The sequence below is a fragment of the Musa acuminata genome, chromosome BXJ3-8 (genome assembly GCF_036884655.1).
Source record: "Musa acuminata AAA Group cultivar baxijiao chromosome BXJ3-8, Cavendish_Baxijiao_AAA, whole genome shotgun sequence".
In the NCBI taxonomy this organism is placed as follows: Eukaryota; Viridiplantae; Streptophyta; class Magnoliopsida; order Zingiberales; family Musaceae; genus Musa; species Musa acuminata.
In genome coordinates this window covers 32,650,148-32,665,738 of record NC_088356.1, presented here as the reverse complement: position 1 = coordinate 32,665,738, position 15,591 = coordinate 32,650,148, and the positions used below count along the sequence as shown (strand labels likewise).

The window sequence follows — 15,591 nt, the reverse complement described above, 5'->3', positions numbered from 1 at the left end:
AAAACATTAGATACCCAATTCTACCAGCTTCTCTCCATTTTGATTTCCAGAAAGGCCAGTGCCAGTTAGTATGTCATAAATAAATTATGTGATGTTATGTATATTAAATGTAGAAATATATGCCTAATGACCAACAAAATTTAAGAAATTGATCATAAAGCAGCAATACACAAACCAATAACAGTATATTAACAAGCCTCAAGCAATCTTGGCCTTAAATAATTTTTCAAAAACAAGAGCCCCTCATGTAAAAAAATAAACAATTAAATATTACTAATGAAAAAACTTTTCTGCCAAGGTCATGGAAGTAGTATGTCAATCATGGATGGAACTTTAGATCCTGTATGAAGGACTGATGATTGTAGAAATGAATATTCAAGAGATTTAGGTACATTCTAGAAGATTAAAATGAGTTTATACGTCTAAGAAGCATGACAGAAAATTTTATCAAATCAAATGACAACCATGCCTTTGAAAAAATTGTTTCATTAATCAAGCATCCAAAGATTTATTTATTATTTTTTACTGAACAGTGACAAATGCTAACAAGCTCATGCCAGGTAAGCCAAGATCAATTTTACCAAAATGAATAGATAGAGTGTTCGATCGAGAATCAACTTAATGATCAAATCTCTGCATACATAATAGTATAGATCTATAGATGATAGATATCTAAGAAAGTGCCCTGTCTCTAAGAACTTACCACTTGTTTATTGACAACAAAATATTGCAAGTTGTAAGTGACTTTTGGTGCAGAAGGTGATGAAAGAAACAGACACTGAAATTTTGGTGTTTGTGCTATTCTCAGGTTCCATATATACCTATATACTCCTTTAGACCTCAAATTTGCCTATAGCCACTCAAAATGGTAGCTTTTTGTATACTCTTTTCCTGCAAGCTTCAATTCTGCCCTAAGAGTAAAACATCACTCGTTTGTTGCACCTGACACAATTCTTATCCAAGATTTGAATCCATCTATTAGAAGTTCAAATCTGAAATTCATCTGAAATAAGTTTTTGCGGCTTAGTTATTTGTGATACAAATGATATAAAATTGTTGTACATAAAACTGTCTTTTGCATCACTAACACATCATCTGTCAGATATCCCGATTATGACTAACAAAAGAAAACAGAATGGAATATATGAATCAGACCTCCAAAGCAGACATAGCAGCAAAAAGACTGAAATTCTCCGCATGGATAAGTTCACCATCTTGAAGCTCTGAACCAAGTACAAGAGAAACATAAGTTTACAAAATTTTGCCAATATAGTGGATATAAGAGTAGAAAGATAGCCAAAAATGATTAACAAGAAATAACCGACTGTGATAGTTTGCCTTTATTTACACCAAACAATGGCTCAACAGCAATAATACCTCTCACAATTCTGTGCACCTGAATCTGAACAAAGGCCTCAACCACTGCAGATGTTACTCTTACATCAAGTTAGCATATGCACCATTTTGAGTTTTATCATTTATTTATTTGAAAATATGCAAGATAAAATTTCTCTTTTTCTTTAGGGAGTTTAAAAGATTTTAATACCAGAAAAGATAGGATTGTATCCTTATCTGCAGTGTGTGTTTTAGTTCCTTTTGTCTACAAATAAATTCTTGCATCGCTCAGATATGGCTGGCAAACACATGATGAACCTTTAATAAAATAACAGAAGCTTCTTTAGGCCAAGTGGCCTTAGTTATCTTCCTCCCCTCTCTAATAAGTTATCTTCTATCTTCAAATCCTCTTCTTCCTTAGCTTTAATTCCCTCACCTTTTCAGCTCCTATAAATTTAGTTATATTCAATAATCCATTGCATTGCTTGATGTACCACACGAAACGGTATGACGGGGATACATCCAGTGCACTAGCTGACTGGTACACGGATCAACCCATTTCAAGTGGTATGTAGGAAGGATGTTAGGTATCTCCCAGTCAAGTGATGTATCAGCCAATACAGTGGAAATTCATATTATATCGAACAATATGGATTGGTACCAATCGGAATTTGATTGATGCCAACCCAAATTGAGTCAAATTTGTACCTCTTCTGGGGCTTTAAATCCCCTCTTTTATCCACTCTCACTGACTCTCTTTCTCACTCTTTCTCACACTCTTGTGATTATAATTCCTAATGGGCAATTAGTGATATTCAAGCTATTGATTTGGATAAAAGATAAATCCATGTTCATTTATGCCTCATATACACTCTATTCTTATTTAAATATAATAAAATTACTATTAAATTACGATAAAAACCCAAAACATGGTTTTTTGTGAATTTTACCAATACCACCATTTGGCACAGTACCACAGTCCATGATTCATTGCATCAGTTTGAACCCTAGCTTTTGAGGAATGCAACTTCAAATTAGAGCGTGGTTTTGGCCTGCCACACTTCTTTGTTTTGTATGATTTGGTCGCAGAGTAAGTTTGGAAATCCTTGGAAAAAAGACTATTATCTTCTGCCTATTTCTTTCTACTTTGATATTTACTCTTGATCTTCGACCTTTCATCATCCTTACAACTTTTCCCTTGTAATCCAGATATGTTCTTCACTTAGATTACAAAAATATTCTTCCCTGGTAATCCAGATATGTTCTCAACTTTCAAATGATTGCAATTGGGAAAATAATCTGCAACAAGATCCACACTGAGCATCAAGCCAAGACAAAACTGAAGATCAAGAACTATGCTACTCCACGTGATCTCAAGAACAAGCACTTAAAGCAAATTGATGCATCCCAATCCAAGACAAGAGGTTCTACGTTTATTTTAGTTTGAATGAATCTAAATTAGATTTCTTTTAACTTTTCATGGATTTTCTAAGTTTCTATTGCATTCATATTCAATTTTTTTCTTCTAATGTATAAGCCTTTAATATCACTTGGGTTGTACCTTTTGATCAATTGATATGAAGAAAAGGAAAAAGACTCCATCTTATCTTTAGGGAGATACAATGAGTTCAAACTAGGCACGATAAGATAGAATCCCTATCCTTAGTAGAAGTTGATTGTCTTACCTAGTCCATAAACAAAGCCTTGAAGACTGAAATATGTGCATCATGACATGATAAGATTTTGATGAAAAAATTAGTGGTTCTTGAGGCAGATTGTCCTTAGTTGTCTTCCACATTTCTATAATGGATTCTTCTTCCAAAATTCAATTCTTTTACTATGTTTCTGCAGCTTCTATGACTTGACTCCTATAATCTCACTTATCTTAGTTATTTGTTACCTTATTTGCTGCCCTAGAACATTGGTTTTGGTTACCACACGTTTGTTCTACATCAACTGAGGGGGAATAGCATGCAAATGAGACATTTGCAAACTAACATATTAGCTGCTCTAGAGTATAGGTTTGTCTTATCACACCTTTGTTCTACATCAATAGTGGAGGAATAGTGTGCAGATGAGACAGTTGTGAACTAACATGTTATATATGTAATATTGAGATTCATAGTACTTTAAATCTATCGTATAATTGAACAAAGCAGTTGAGACTTGTCTAAAAAGCTTGCTTTTGAGTTATGTTAATGGCAAATTTTCTATAAAGCAAGAATATAAAGAAGAGAGAAAACACGAGTCGATAATAAAAATCAGAGGCAAGGAATCAAGTACCAATCCGACTGCACTTACCATTTGGTATTTATCATTGGACCAAGAACGGTGTCTCGACCAAGGTATACCTGATGTACTATTTATACTGATCTTACCAATGTATAAACCTAAAATACGGAGCTTATTGCCCAATTTTTGCATTATATTAGGTCGTACCAAACAAAAAGCCTGTCATCTAAAAGACAATTGAGAACTAACACATCACATAACATGCAAATCCATAGTACTATATACCTATCATATAGTTGGATGAAGCAGTTTCGTTAAAACTTGTTTAAATATTTTACTTTAAAGTTACATTGATGACAAAATATTATCTATAAACCAAGAATAAGTAGAGCAAAGAAGATAGGAGTAGATATTAAGTATCAAAGGCAAGGAATCAAATAACAACATGAGTGGCACACACCATTGAGCATATCAAGTCCAACTATGAGACAGCATGTATACTAGGGTATACATAACTATACCTACCGATACTGGTCTTGCTGGAAGCTTAAAATAGTATGTTTACAAGTATTGTCAAATGCATCGATCATTAAAAGGCACCAAGATTCCAAAACACCCGAAGCGCTAGGCGCTGACCTACGCACCTCCCCAGTCGAAGCAAGGCCCTCACTAATGTAAAAAATTATGAAAAAAATATAATTAAGAATAAATATAAGAGGAAAGGGAGACCGACTATTGATTTTAGACCAACCATATAAAATGAAATGGGGAGAGGTATAGTGCAATGCCTTTAGTAACAGATAGCGTGGATGAGAGGATAGTGGATTTCCGACGATGAAGAGCAAGGGGCTGGAGAAGAGCAGAGAAGAGATTGGGAGGGTGACGAACACCCAATGGTGAAGAGAAAGTGGCGAAGACTCGTGATGGAGTGCTGAGAGGAAACTAAGAGGGGATTGAGAAGGAAATGGATAAATGAGAGAAGAGACGGAGAGACCACCAAGCAGAAGAGAGACTAAGGAGGAGAGATCGACTATGAAGAGTTGAGAGGAGACTGAGGAAGAACTCAGAGTGTAGAGAGGAGCCCAAAGGAGAGACTTAAATTTAGACTAGCAAGCGGAGAAGAGACCGACGAAGGAGTCCAAGAGGCAGAGCAACGACACCAACATAGAATAAGAGACTACCATCGGGTTATGGCTTGGAAACAAATGAAGCACAAGGAGAGGTAAACATGCGGGTAGAGGGGGGACTTGGATATGGTTCGTCAGATCTGGCTTGGGTCTAGTCTAGTTGAATGGATCAGAGCCCAATGTGCCTAGGACAACCAACATCTAGGCATCGCCCAAGCCAAATCTCGTCACCTGGTTAATTTGAGGTGCTCAGGTGTGGCCTAAGCTAGTGTCAAAGTGCTTATTGATAATGCTAAGACTTACAACCCAATATTTGGATGATATAATAGCCACACCAAGCAATAAACCTCCCAACTGATCAAAAACTCAGCCAAAACATTTCAAATTCTACCAACATTTGTTAAAGCTCAAGAGCCCTCTTTCACTCCCTATTTCAAGCCTACCTCTTCCATTTTAAAGCTATTTGGTCTAAATCTCAAGCAAGGAAAACATCCTTACCAAATTAAGTTCAAAACTAAATTTCTTGTTCTAGTCATTATTTTCTTTTTCATGCAATATTTTCTAGCTTCATTGTTATTTTGTTGCATTTAGACAACATTTTAGTCGTGTTAATTGAGGTCAAACTTACATAGCAGGTCGGCTTTATGTATCAATCTAGATCAAATTAGTGTGTTATCAAGCCAAGGCTCATCTTACTGGTCCGTACCAAGGTATACTGATGTACCATATGTCGGTACATCTAGGTGTACCAACGATACGATAAAATTACCAAAAATAGCTCTAAAAATTTCTATAAAAAATAGGATTAAGGTTTTTAAGTAGGAAATAAATATAAATTTAGTATAATTTTAGCAAAAATAATCTAAATTAAAAAAGAACAGTGACCGATATCTTTTTCAAACTTTACGAAAGAACTTTATGATACGTTACAGACCTTCCTTTTGTTAATATTGAATTATTTACAAAGAAATTATTTGAATTGTTAAATTATTTTTTAAGCAACTTAAATTTTAAGATTCAAATGAATCAAGTAATCAATCGATGGACATACTTGATGCTACCACCAAAAAGAATGATAGGACTCCATGGGCGTTGGATTAGGGTCCTCGATCTTATGTATATTTATATCAATTTGATATGTTTGTCAGACCCAATCCTAAAAATGATCACACGACATTATATACTGATACATCATATACCATTGGTACATCAATGTGGTGATGATTGTAGTTTGATCGTTGTGAACCACATTTGTTCGAGACAGCTCCTAAGTCAAGGATAATTGTAGTATGTATTGGTGCGAAGCATGAAGAATGTTAGAACTTTTACTTTTGTCACTGATGTGCTACTCCATATCATAAGATTGATTATCGTACTACTGCTCGGAGAAGTATGACCAACTATCACTATATTACTGTTGGCCGTAAGATTCTCCATAATACGACGATTGCGAATACGATGAGCTTCGCTTTGTGTCTACATCGTACAGGCTCTATCACATCTACCCAAAAACATCCACTACCTTCTCTTTCCCCTTCCCCTTCCATGTATAAACTTGACCAGTACCTCGTCAAGCTCCATTATCTAAATTTTGGGTGGCGTGGCATGTATAAAATACTACTCCTCGATCCATGCACCACTCTTTAATTGTGTAGACGGGACCATCGACTCTCCGACATCGTCGTCATCATTGGTTGAGGCATTGTCGTCCACATCGTTGCCATGTCTCTGAACCAAGCGGGTTGTTGAATGTGATTGATAAGATGTCTCATCGCTTGACTTGATTCTTTACAACCTTTGCCATTACATGCTGAGAGGACAAGCATGGTGAAGCAAAGGGTTTAAAAACTCGTTATCGACCAGTACAAACCCCATATTACCCGATACGAGGTCATGTAACGGGTACCACCCAGTAGAGGACGGTCTGCATATTAGTCCCCTGTCAAACCGGTACATTCCGCCCATATCAAGCGATATAGGTCAGTACGACGAACTTGACTATCTACCATGCGTGGATCCAAACCAACCCACGTGGATCTAACCTGGTTGTTTGTGGATCTTGGGCAAAGGCAAGCTAATATATACTAGATTTGTGCAGATGTAACCAAAAACACACAAGTCTAGGTTAAATCCACACTGATCCAGCTTATCTTGATCCTATCAACAAATCACATGCAACCCAAGCTAACACAGATAAGGTTAGTCTATATCGATGTTGATCCTACCAATAAATTAAATTGCTGAAATTTTCTTAAGCCATAGAAATTAATCACAATGAAATAAACTTTCACTGATCTGATTAGTGCCACCTTGAGCAACCTTATCCCCTTAGACCAATAATGCCTTCAAAGATTGAGTTTGTATAAGTAGCTTAAAATAGGCAAATGCATCATTAAGCCAATCGCTTATAACCCTATGTATGATCTAGACGTTACAACATGGACAATTAATACTAATTCAGGATCAACATTTTTTAGTAAAAGTCAACTTCATCTACACAAAATATATATGGAAGTATATTCCAAGCAGTGATTTAAAAAGCGCTAGGCGCCAAAAGGCGCCAAGGTCCAAAAACGCCCGAGGCGCTAGGCGCTCGCCCAGGCGCTCGCCCGAGCGAAGCGAGGCGCTAAAATATAAAAATATAAAATATAATTAATAAATATAATTATTTAAAATTTTAAATAAAAATATAAAAATATATAATATAATTAATAAATATAATCACATTAACAGTATAAACCTGCTGACGGAGAAACGACGAAGCATCGGTGAGCAGCGGCAGCAGCGGCGGCGAGCGGCGGCAGCAGTGGCGGCAGCAGCAGCGGCAGCAGCAGCGGCGGCAGCGGCAGTGGGAAAAGGAAAGGGAGCGGAAGGCGCGAGTAGCGGGAAGGCTCGCGGGAGGGCTCGAAGGAGGCGAGAGGGCTCGCGGGAGGCGTGAGCAGCGGGAGGGCTCGAGGGAGGCGCGAGCAGCGAGAAGGCTCGCGGGAGGGCTCGCAGGAGACGCGAGCAGCGAGAGGGCTCGCGGGAGGCGCGAGCAGCAGGAGGGCTCGCAGGAGGCGCGAGCAGCGAGAGGGCTCGCGGGAGGCGCGAGCAGCGACAGCGGCGAGCAGCGGCAGCGAGCGACGAGATCGCGATCGGGATCGGGATCGGGATCGGCAGCGGCAACAGGTTAGTGTTGGGTTAGGGTTAGGGTTAGGGTTGGGGTTATATTGGTTTAGTTGGTTCGATTGAACCAACTAACAACCGAACCAGGACCGAACCAGACCTAAAATTCTGGTTCGGTTTACCCAGGCGCTCGCCCGAAGCGCCCAGCGCCTGGTCTCGGGCGAGCGCCCAGGCGGCGCCTGATTGAAGCGCGCCGCCTGGGACATTAGCGAGGCGCTCGGGCCTCGCCTCGCCTTGCCCGAGCGCCTAGGCGAGCGCCCGAGCGCCTTTTGCAATCACTGATTCCAAGTATCTACCTTTTATTTAAAAAATTAAAAGCCAATATCCATCATGTTTTTTATGATAGTCGAGTTAGATGGAGCTCAAAAGGAAGGGCCTATGCTTCAACCATGATGCTGACGAAGATGACAAAAAAGCTGAAGTAGAAAAGCATCTCACTTGCAATTAGTTCCACTACCAAAGAAATATACCAAAGTTTTTGCACATATATCCAATCACTACGCTAGTTGACATTAGTTTAACCCACAGCTCTGAACTCCTTCAGAGAGTGAAAATTAAGATGCAATCAATTATATCATTTGGTGTCTTGGTTGACAGATGGCAAATTGCATGTTAGAAATGATGCAAGCAAATCCCACTAGAAAATTTAAGTTAATAGTTCCATGTAAATATTTCATCCACTTAAGGACATTGACATCATCTTGGGCATGTTGTGGCTTGTTGATCAAATTAAAGCTGTCATTTGGATTTTCCTGTAAAGCATGAAAAACTTCAAGCACAAAGGAAAGCAAGTCATTTTTTAGGCTAAAGACATTGAGACTTCCATAATTCCTAATAAAGCATGATAAACTACAAGCACAAAGGAAAGCAAGTCAAGCACAACGTCGAAGACAATGAGACTACCATTATGAGTACTTTCTCAACCCCTTTGATAATAACTGCAGCTACTTACGGCATGTTCCGACACTTATCTGATATGTCCCTGATCGATATTTATTTATTGGTCTAACCAAGGACTGATATAAGACCATCTGGTTTGGTACTAATCATTATCCTTCTTTTTCTTTGTTATTCTTTAAATGACACCAGATGGTACAAATTGGTATATAAGATCCTAGAATGAATTGAAACCTATATTGGACTAGCATTTAAACCATGGTTTATGGTTATACGATGGAGTTCTTTCTAGACAAGGTGAATCTGTGGAAGAAATTAGCTACAAAGCCACAATAACTCCACCCCTTCCACGTATTAGGTATTGTTTGTGCAATCTCATGTTCCACTTTGCTCATGAGACATGAATCTACCCCATGCAATTCGTGCAATTTGCACATCCTAGCATGCATCTAAATTTTTATTTAATATGAAGCCCCCAACAAGGCAATTGCCTATTATAGCAATTTGTTGTCCGCAGGACACAGTAGCCCAACTTCAAGGACAAAGAAGAGTCTAACTAACTTCTTATCTGATGTCTGAAGGACTCAAAGACTCCTTCCCAGTGGCATGTCAAACTCGAGGATACTTAAGCATCTAAAAGTCCTTATGAGAATGAGTGATAAGGAGAAAAAGAACAAACAAGAGTATCAATCACACGCATTTTAATAATAATCAATTAAACAGGATCAAGTCGTAATATCTTATAAATGAGGGAGACTATGAGACCAAAAACCCTATCAAGACTAATCTTTGTAACTTCTACTTTTCAGAAATAAAATCCTTATGTTTTCTGAACATAATGTTCTGAAAATCTTAAATATCAGGACACTTCTTATATTAGCATCTTATCTGATATTGGAATAGAATAATTAAAATCACAATAAATGCCTAATTCATGGATACACGTACACATATGTGACACAGTAAGGGTATGGGCAAAAGAGTCCATACGGCTAGTTAATTTATGCTGGGTGACAGTGATGATATCGCATGCCAACTAAAACTACCTGGTTATGTTTAGAATTTAAGAGTAAATTCATGCAGTAATTCAGTCACTTCAACCATGACCACAAATATGGTTCATCAGATTACGAGAATGGCAGGTTCCTTCACAAATCAGCTAGCTTTCGCCATGTTTTATTAACATTTACTTTTCAGCATCTTAATATGTCATTTCTCAAGGAACCATAAAACCAAGTAAAAGAGCAGGGAACTCATTACTGGGACCATGCCCTCTCCAATGCATTGACCGACCACATCGTCAGCCTCCACAACTGACCGTCATATCCTCGCGCATGATGTAGGCGCAAACATCATCATTCAAGAAAACAGATTTACTCGAAGAGTACATATATCAAGAGAATACCATAAGAACAAGCAACAGATGATGATCAAAGATCACACACGCATCGAACACCATCATGCAAAAAACTAGCAAAATAACAATCGTGAAGAATGTCAGATCAAGAGAAAAACAGATGAGAATACAAGATTAGAGGGCGAAGAAAACAGAGAGGAGGAAGATTACCACTGCAGGCGGCCACGATGAGAGGACCGGCATCAGCCCAGACGGTCTGGTCGCCAGCGGGGATTGGAGGAGGCAGCGATGCGTGGCCGATGAGTCCTCCGGCTCCTCCTCCTCCTCCTCCTTGATGGTTGGCCATCGGTGGTCCGGAGGTTTAGGGTTTTGGAAGGAGAAAAGAAGAGATATTTGGACGAGAGCTGACGGCGGGTGACGGTGATCGCTACGGTGGGTGTCTGGGGCACTGTGCTTTTGGAATCGGATACGCCCCTCGACGGTCGTCGGATGTGTGGCGTTCCACTTTTGACCCAGAATTTTGACATCGGTCCGATCCGGCCCGGCCCGGCCCGGATGTGAGGAGCGCGATGCTTGACATGAATGTAATGGGCCTATCGGGCCTCACGGTTGACCAAGTGTCTACTTGTCCTCCACGTGGATTTCACCAGACACTTGGTGCTCCTGTCACGCCTATGTGTCATCGACATGGACATCGCAAGGGCGTTACTTATGTCCGTGTCATGAAGCATGAGTGGCGTGATATCCGTTTATTTGTTGAGAAACCGCCCACCAATTTGTAACCTTTTCCTGGTATAATCAATCCGTTTGTCTGATTTTTGGTTTAATTTACTGAAATTTCATGTCTTATTTTCCATATTATAAGCATTACATGAAATCAAATGAAAAATATCCGAAGAATATTTTTAATTCAATAAATATTGCTATGGCCGCTCATGATCTTTCGCTAAGGATATTTCTAGATATATTATTATTAATTTCATTTCGATTGTTCGACACTTTTAAAGACTTGGATCTAACATAGATGCAACTTTCTAAGTTTGCTACATATTTGATGTTTGGGAGACAAGGCATTTCACGGATAATACTTCAAAAACTACACAAGAGACAAAGATCTCTTTGATTCTTGGACTAGTAGCAATTTAGTGTATTCCTAAAAAGTACGAGAGAATTCTTCTCATGTTGAGTCAAAGATACACCACTTAAAGGTTTTCATAGTGCGACGAAAGAAGCATTAAATTGAAATAAGCAGACATCAATTCATGGGATGTTTATGCAAAATTATTGGTAATTATTAGTAGTAAAGATTATGAAACGTTGTGATCATCATGTGATGGTTACGATGCATTTGACATTGCCATATTTATTGTCAGGTTAAGTTGCATTATGGTTAGGGAATACTTTGTGACCAAGTTCGATATCGTCATCAAGCAATACATTGCTTGGTGGACGGGTTTAGTTACATTGTGGTTGATATGCCCCATGGCTAGGTTCCATCTCATCATCATCAATAATGCTTCATCGTCATATTCGTATTTAATTGCATTGTCATTGAACCGATGATTCATATTCGATTTAGTATATCATAGTTGATAAATGCTTAATGATAAGTTCGATTACATATCAGAAACGAAATCATTTGTATTAGGAAGAGAGAAGAGAAAAATCAAAAACGAAAAAGGAAATCCACTAAATATCAACAATCAAAATAACATATCAGAAATTGATGCAAGACTTAACGTGGTCTGAGAAAGTCTGTGTATCTTCATAGAAAAAATTAAATTCTTCAATATATGATATTAATTATAAGGCCCTTAATTTTTACTCAGGTACAACTCCTATAGTACACCTCTCACAAAAATATTTTTCTCTTAGCCCTCTATGAAAACCCTAGAAATCACCCTTAAGGACCCTCTCTCTCACTAGAACCTTGAGAATTAAAATATATTTATAGGAGCAAACCTTAATTCACTAAAAAGTTTTAATTTAACTAAGACTCTCTTAACTAATTTAAATATAATTAGGACTTACAAAAATACTTTTTAATCCTAAAAACATTCATCTTGATGAATATTTTCTCACTTTATGTCTCTTGTAGAAATTGAACTATTGGCTTAAAGAATTTTTACAACTATACAAATCGAATTAGTTCATAATAAAAAAAAAATATTTGATTCCAAAAAAGAAGTTAACGAATGAATCCTGTATAGTTAGAACCAAATCAATACTTGATTTCAAAGAGAATCATATTCATCTCTTTAATATTCTTATTAAGCCCTATTGAATAAGAAGATCATTTACCCTCCTAAGGATAGGAGAAAAACTAAAAACCAAAAGAGAAATCTACTAGAGATTAACAATCAAAAAATTATACTAAAAGTTGATGCAAGAATTAACGTGTTTTGATAAATTCTGTTTATCTCTATGAAGAAAATCAAATTCTTCAATATATAATATCAATATAATGCCCTTGAGTTATCCCGACTTAGGTACAACTCTCTTTGTATACCTCTAACATAAACCTGAAGAATTTTTCTCTCAATCATCTCTAAAAACCTTAAAGATCATCCTTAGAAGAAGCACTAAAAGTGTCTTAACTCTCTCTCTCTCACTCACTAAAATCTTGAGACACAAGATGTATTTAAAGAAATAAATCCTAACTTACTAAGGAGTTTTAATTTAAGTAGGCTTTCTTAACTAATTTAAATATTATTATGACTCCTAAAAATACTTACCAACCCTAATAGGTTATATCATGGTCAGGCCTCATGTGAGCCACATATGTCATTGTCCTTTATTGTTGAGTTCCTATTTATGTAATAGGCACTAAGATAGTCTAGATTTGCTCATCTATCACTATCATTTTATATCTTTACAAGTGTAACTATCATGGGTTGTATTGATGATAGTATTTGATCTAATTTGATTTTGTTTCTAGCGATTCATAATCAATTTTTAATGGTTGGTTTTTTATGGGCTAATTGGAGGGCTCCACATGATACTCAACGAAACTGTCGATGATCCACGGAGATCACGATCCTAATGGTTGATCTTCAATAATCAATATATTATCATCACTCCATTCTCCGATTAAACCATTAGTCAAATGAAGGAATTGATATCAAAACACAAGGGTTACTCAACCCCTTTATAAGTGGGGCACCCAACCTTCATTTCTTCATGCCTTCACTTTTGAGCATTAGAATGTCTCAATGAACTTTCGAATCCCTCTTTCTTTGAAGTATAGGATGTCTTGTTCTTCCTCTTTATTCTTTTTAGGTTCAAGCCAATCACTTAGGGACTAGTTCTCTCCCCTCCTTCAATACCCATCAACCTCTCTTTCTCCTTTGATGAAAATCGTCAGAGTTGCTATGCCTAGGGAGGTTGTCCTCTTAGGGACTAATCCCTCAAATAGTTGAGCCCAATAGTTTACAATTGACTCTTTTGACTTTGACTCTAGTATCAATGATGAGGACTCAAACCATATTTAGTATGAGTGTCTCATTTCACTCAAGTTTGAGCTTATAGTTGCATACAAGTGATCAATCTTATATATCAAATCACTATTTTTGCACTTACATAGATATAGTTAGAGTAGGACTTTGGTTTTCCCTTTATTCTTTCTTTAGTAAGGTCTTCCAGAATGTGGATATTGCCCTCTCAAATAGTATCAAATACATGACACTATCTTGCAACATTTGTCGGGGAGTGTCACAATCTCAACTTTATCTAATGCTATATTTCATACATGCCATAATATATACTATATGACTTATTTCCTTTCAATTTGAAGTGGTTGTATGGCTTGAGCATCTTGAGCACAAATAATGGTCGAAAAGAAATTATTTTTTTATATTTCTTCGAGAAGGGGTAACCATTTAGTCTTGCTTGAACCATCCGAAAGTTTACATATCTCCCCCTTGAAGCTAGTCGAGATTGAGAAAGAATAATTTACTTGAATATCTTGAGCTATCATTAAGATGAGTACATGGTGGGTCATAAATACCAAACTCATGCTCAAGGTCGATAATTGAGGTTCCTCATATTCAGTTTTTAACCTTGATTTTCTTTTTAATTTTTCTTTTATAGATAAACATGGATCTTAATAGAAGGCTTTACCATGCCTATGATAAAAAAGGCAAAAAGAAGTCAAGAGACTCCTCTCCAATGGTGGAGAAGCAGCAACACAATGGAAGCAAAAGCAATAGTGAAAGCAACTAAGGGTATTATCAAGCACTTAGGTTGTCCACCACTCATCGTAAAAAAGAATTGATACATCTTGACATTGGCCCTTGACAAGCGGCTAGTTGATTTAAAAGTTCTCCCAAGGGAGCAAGGGAGGATAATGATAAATACCCTAGCTCCCAAGGTGAGGTGAAATAGACCCTCCTCATGTCCTTGAGGGGAGTAATAACAAGATGACCTAAAACCCTTGGGCCATCAGAGTGATACCAAACACCCTGCTCGGTTTAAGAAAGTGCCCTAGCTCATTTGTTTATATATGAACTATGTCTTATCAATTGGGAGAGGTTCATGTGTGATATTTGGAGTCATTAGTCTAAGCTCACAAAGGGCTCCCTTATGCCGACATGGGGGCTATTGACAGATTGTCACCCATGGAAGATTTCATTGCAAACCATATAGTTAAATTGGAGGGTGACACATCCTAGGCTCAAATTAGTGCTTTCGAAAAGTTGAAATGATTCAAAAAAATTCATTCGATCAAACCTGTATCAGAAATATATTTAATTTGGAATGTGAGTAAAAGTAGTGAGTAACTAAATCAATAAGCAATAAGAATGAAAAACATAAAGGAAATGCATATTATATTTATAGTGGTTCGATCATCATGACTTATGTCCACTCCCGATTCTTCCTTTGTCGAGGCCATCGATTTTTACTAATGATTTTTATAGGCCCCAAATGACTTCAAAAATAGATCTAAAAACTTTCATCCTTGGGTTTTTGGGGTATTGATGGTACTATTATTAGTGTTAGGCGATACCACCACCTGTAGCACTTAGCATTGGCGGTACCACCACTAGTTTGGGTTGTACTATCACTTGACATAGTCTCGAAGATTGTGTTCTGGTGATACCACCACTAGTCTGGGTGGTACCACCGCTTAACATTGGTGGTACTATCGCCAAGTCTTTCGGAAACGTATACTTCGTACATTCTAGCTCATAGGCAGTTTTGCGACCTGGTCTGGTGGTGCCACCGCCTGACCCAATTGTAGGTACTGAATAGGCCTTTCACTAAGCTCAAATCAGTCTCGATTTAGGCTCAATGAGCCCCTAATTGAGTTGGCATGGTTACACAAAAAACTAACTCGATTAAAATCTAAACAACGGTGATCAAGGCAAAAATGATTACACAATATGAATATTATGGTATCCAGTATGTCATTGGTTCATCCAAACTCCCAATGTGTCGTGCTTTCCTTTGGTGTATTGTCCAATCCATGGACATGTTGAC

The 15,591-nt window shown here is 37.6% G+C and overlaps 1 protein-coding gene across 1 annotated transcript in view; it reads right to left on the bottom strand.

Moving 5' to 3' along the window:
• LOC103994804 (uncharacterized) overlaps nt 1-10,595 on the bottom strand; it is a 33,540-nt gene extending 22,945 nt beyond the window's left edge. Inside the window, exons 1-2 of the mRNA XM_065161471.1 lie at nt 10,324-10,595; nt 1,156-1,223 (exon numbers count right to left, since the gene is read on the bottom strand). Of these exons, the coding sequence (XP_065017543.1) occupies nt 1,156-1,223; nt 10,324-10,459 (204 nt within the window). The 5' untranslated portion in view covers nt 10,460-10,595. The remainder of the gene's footprint in view (nt 1-1,155; nt 1,224-10,323) is intronic.
• Nucleotides 10,596-15,591: the final 4,996 nt, after the last annotated feature.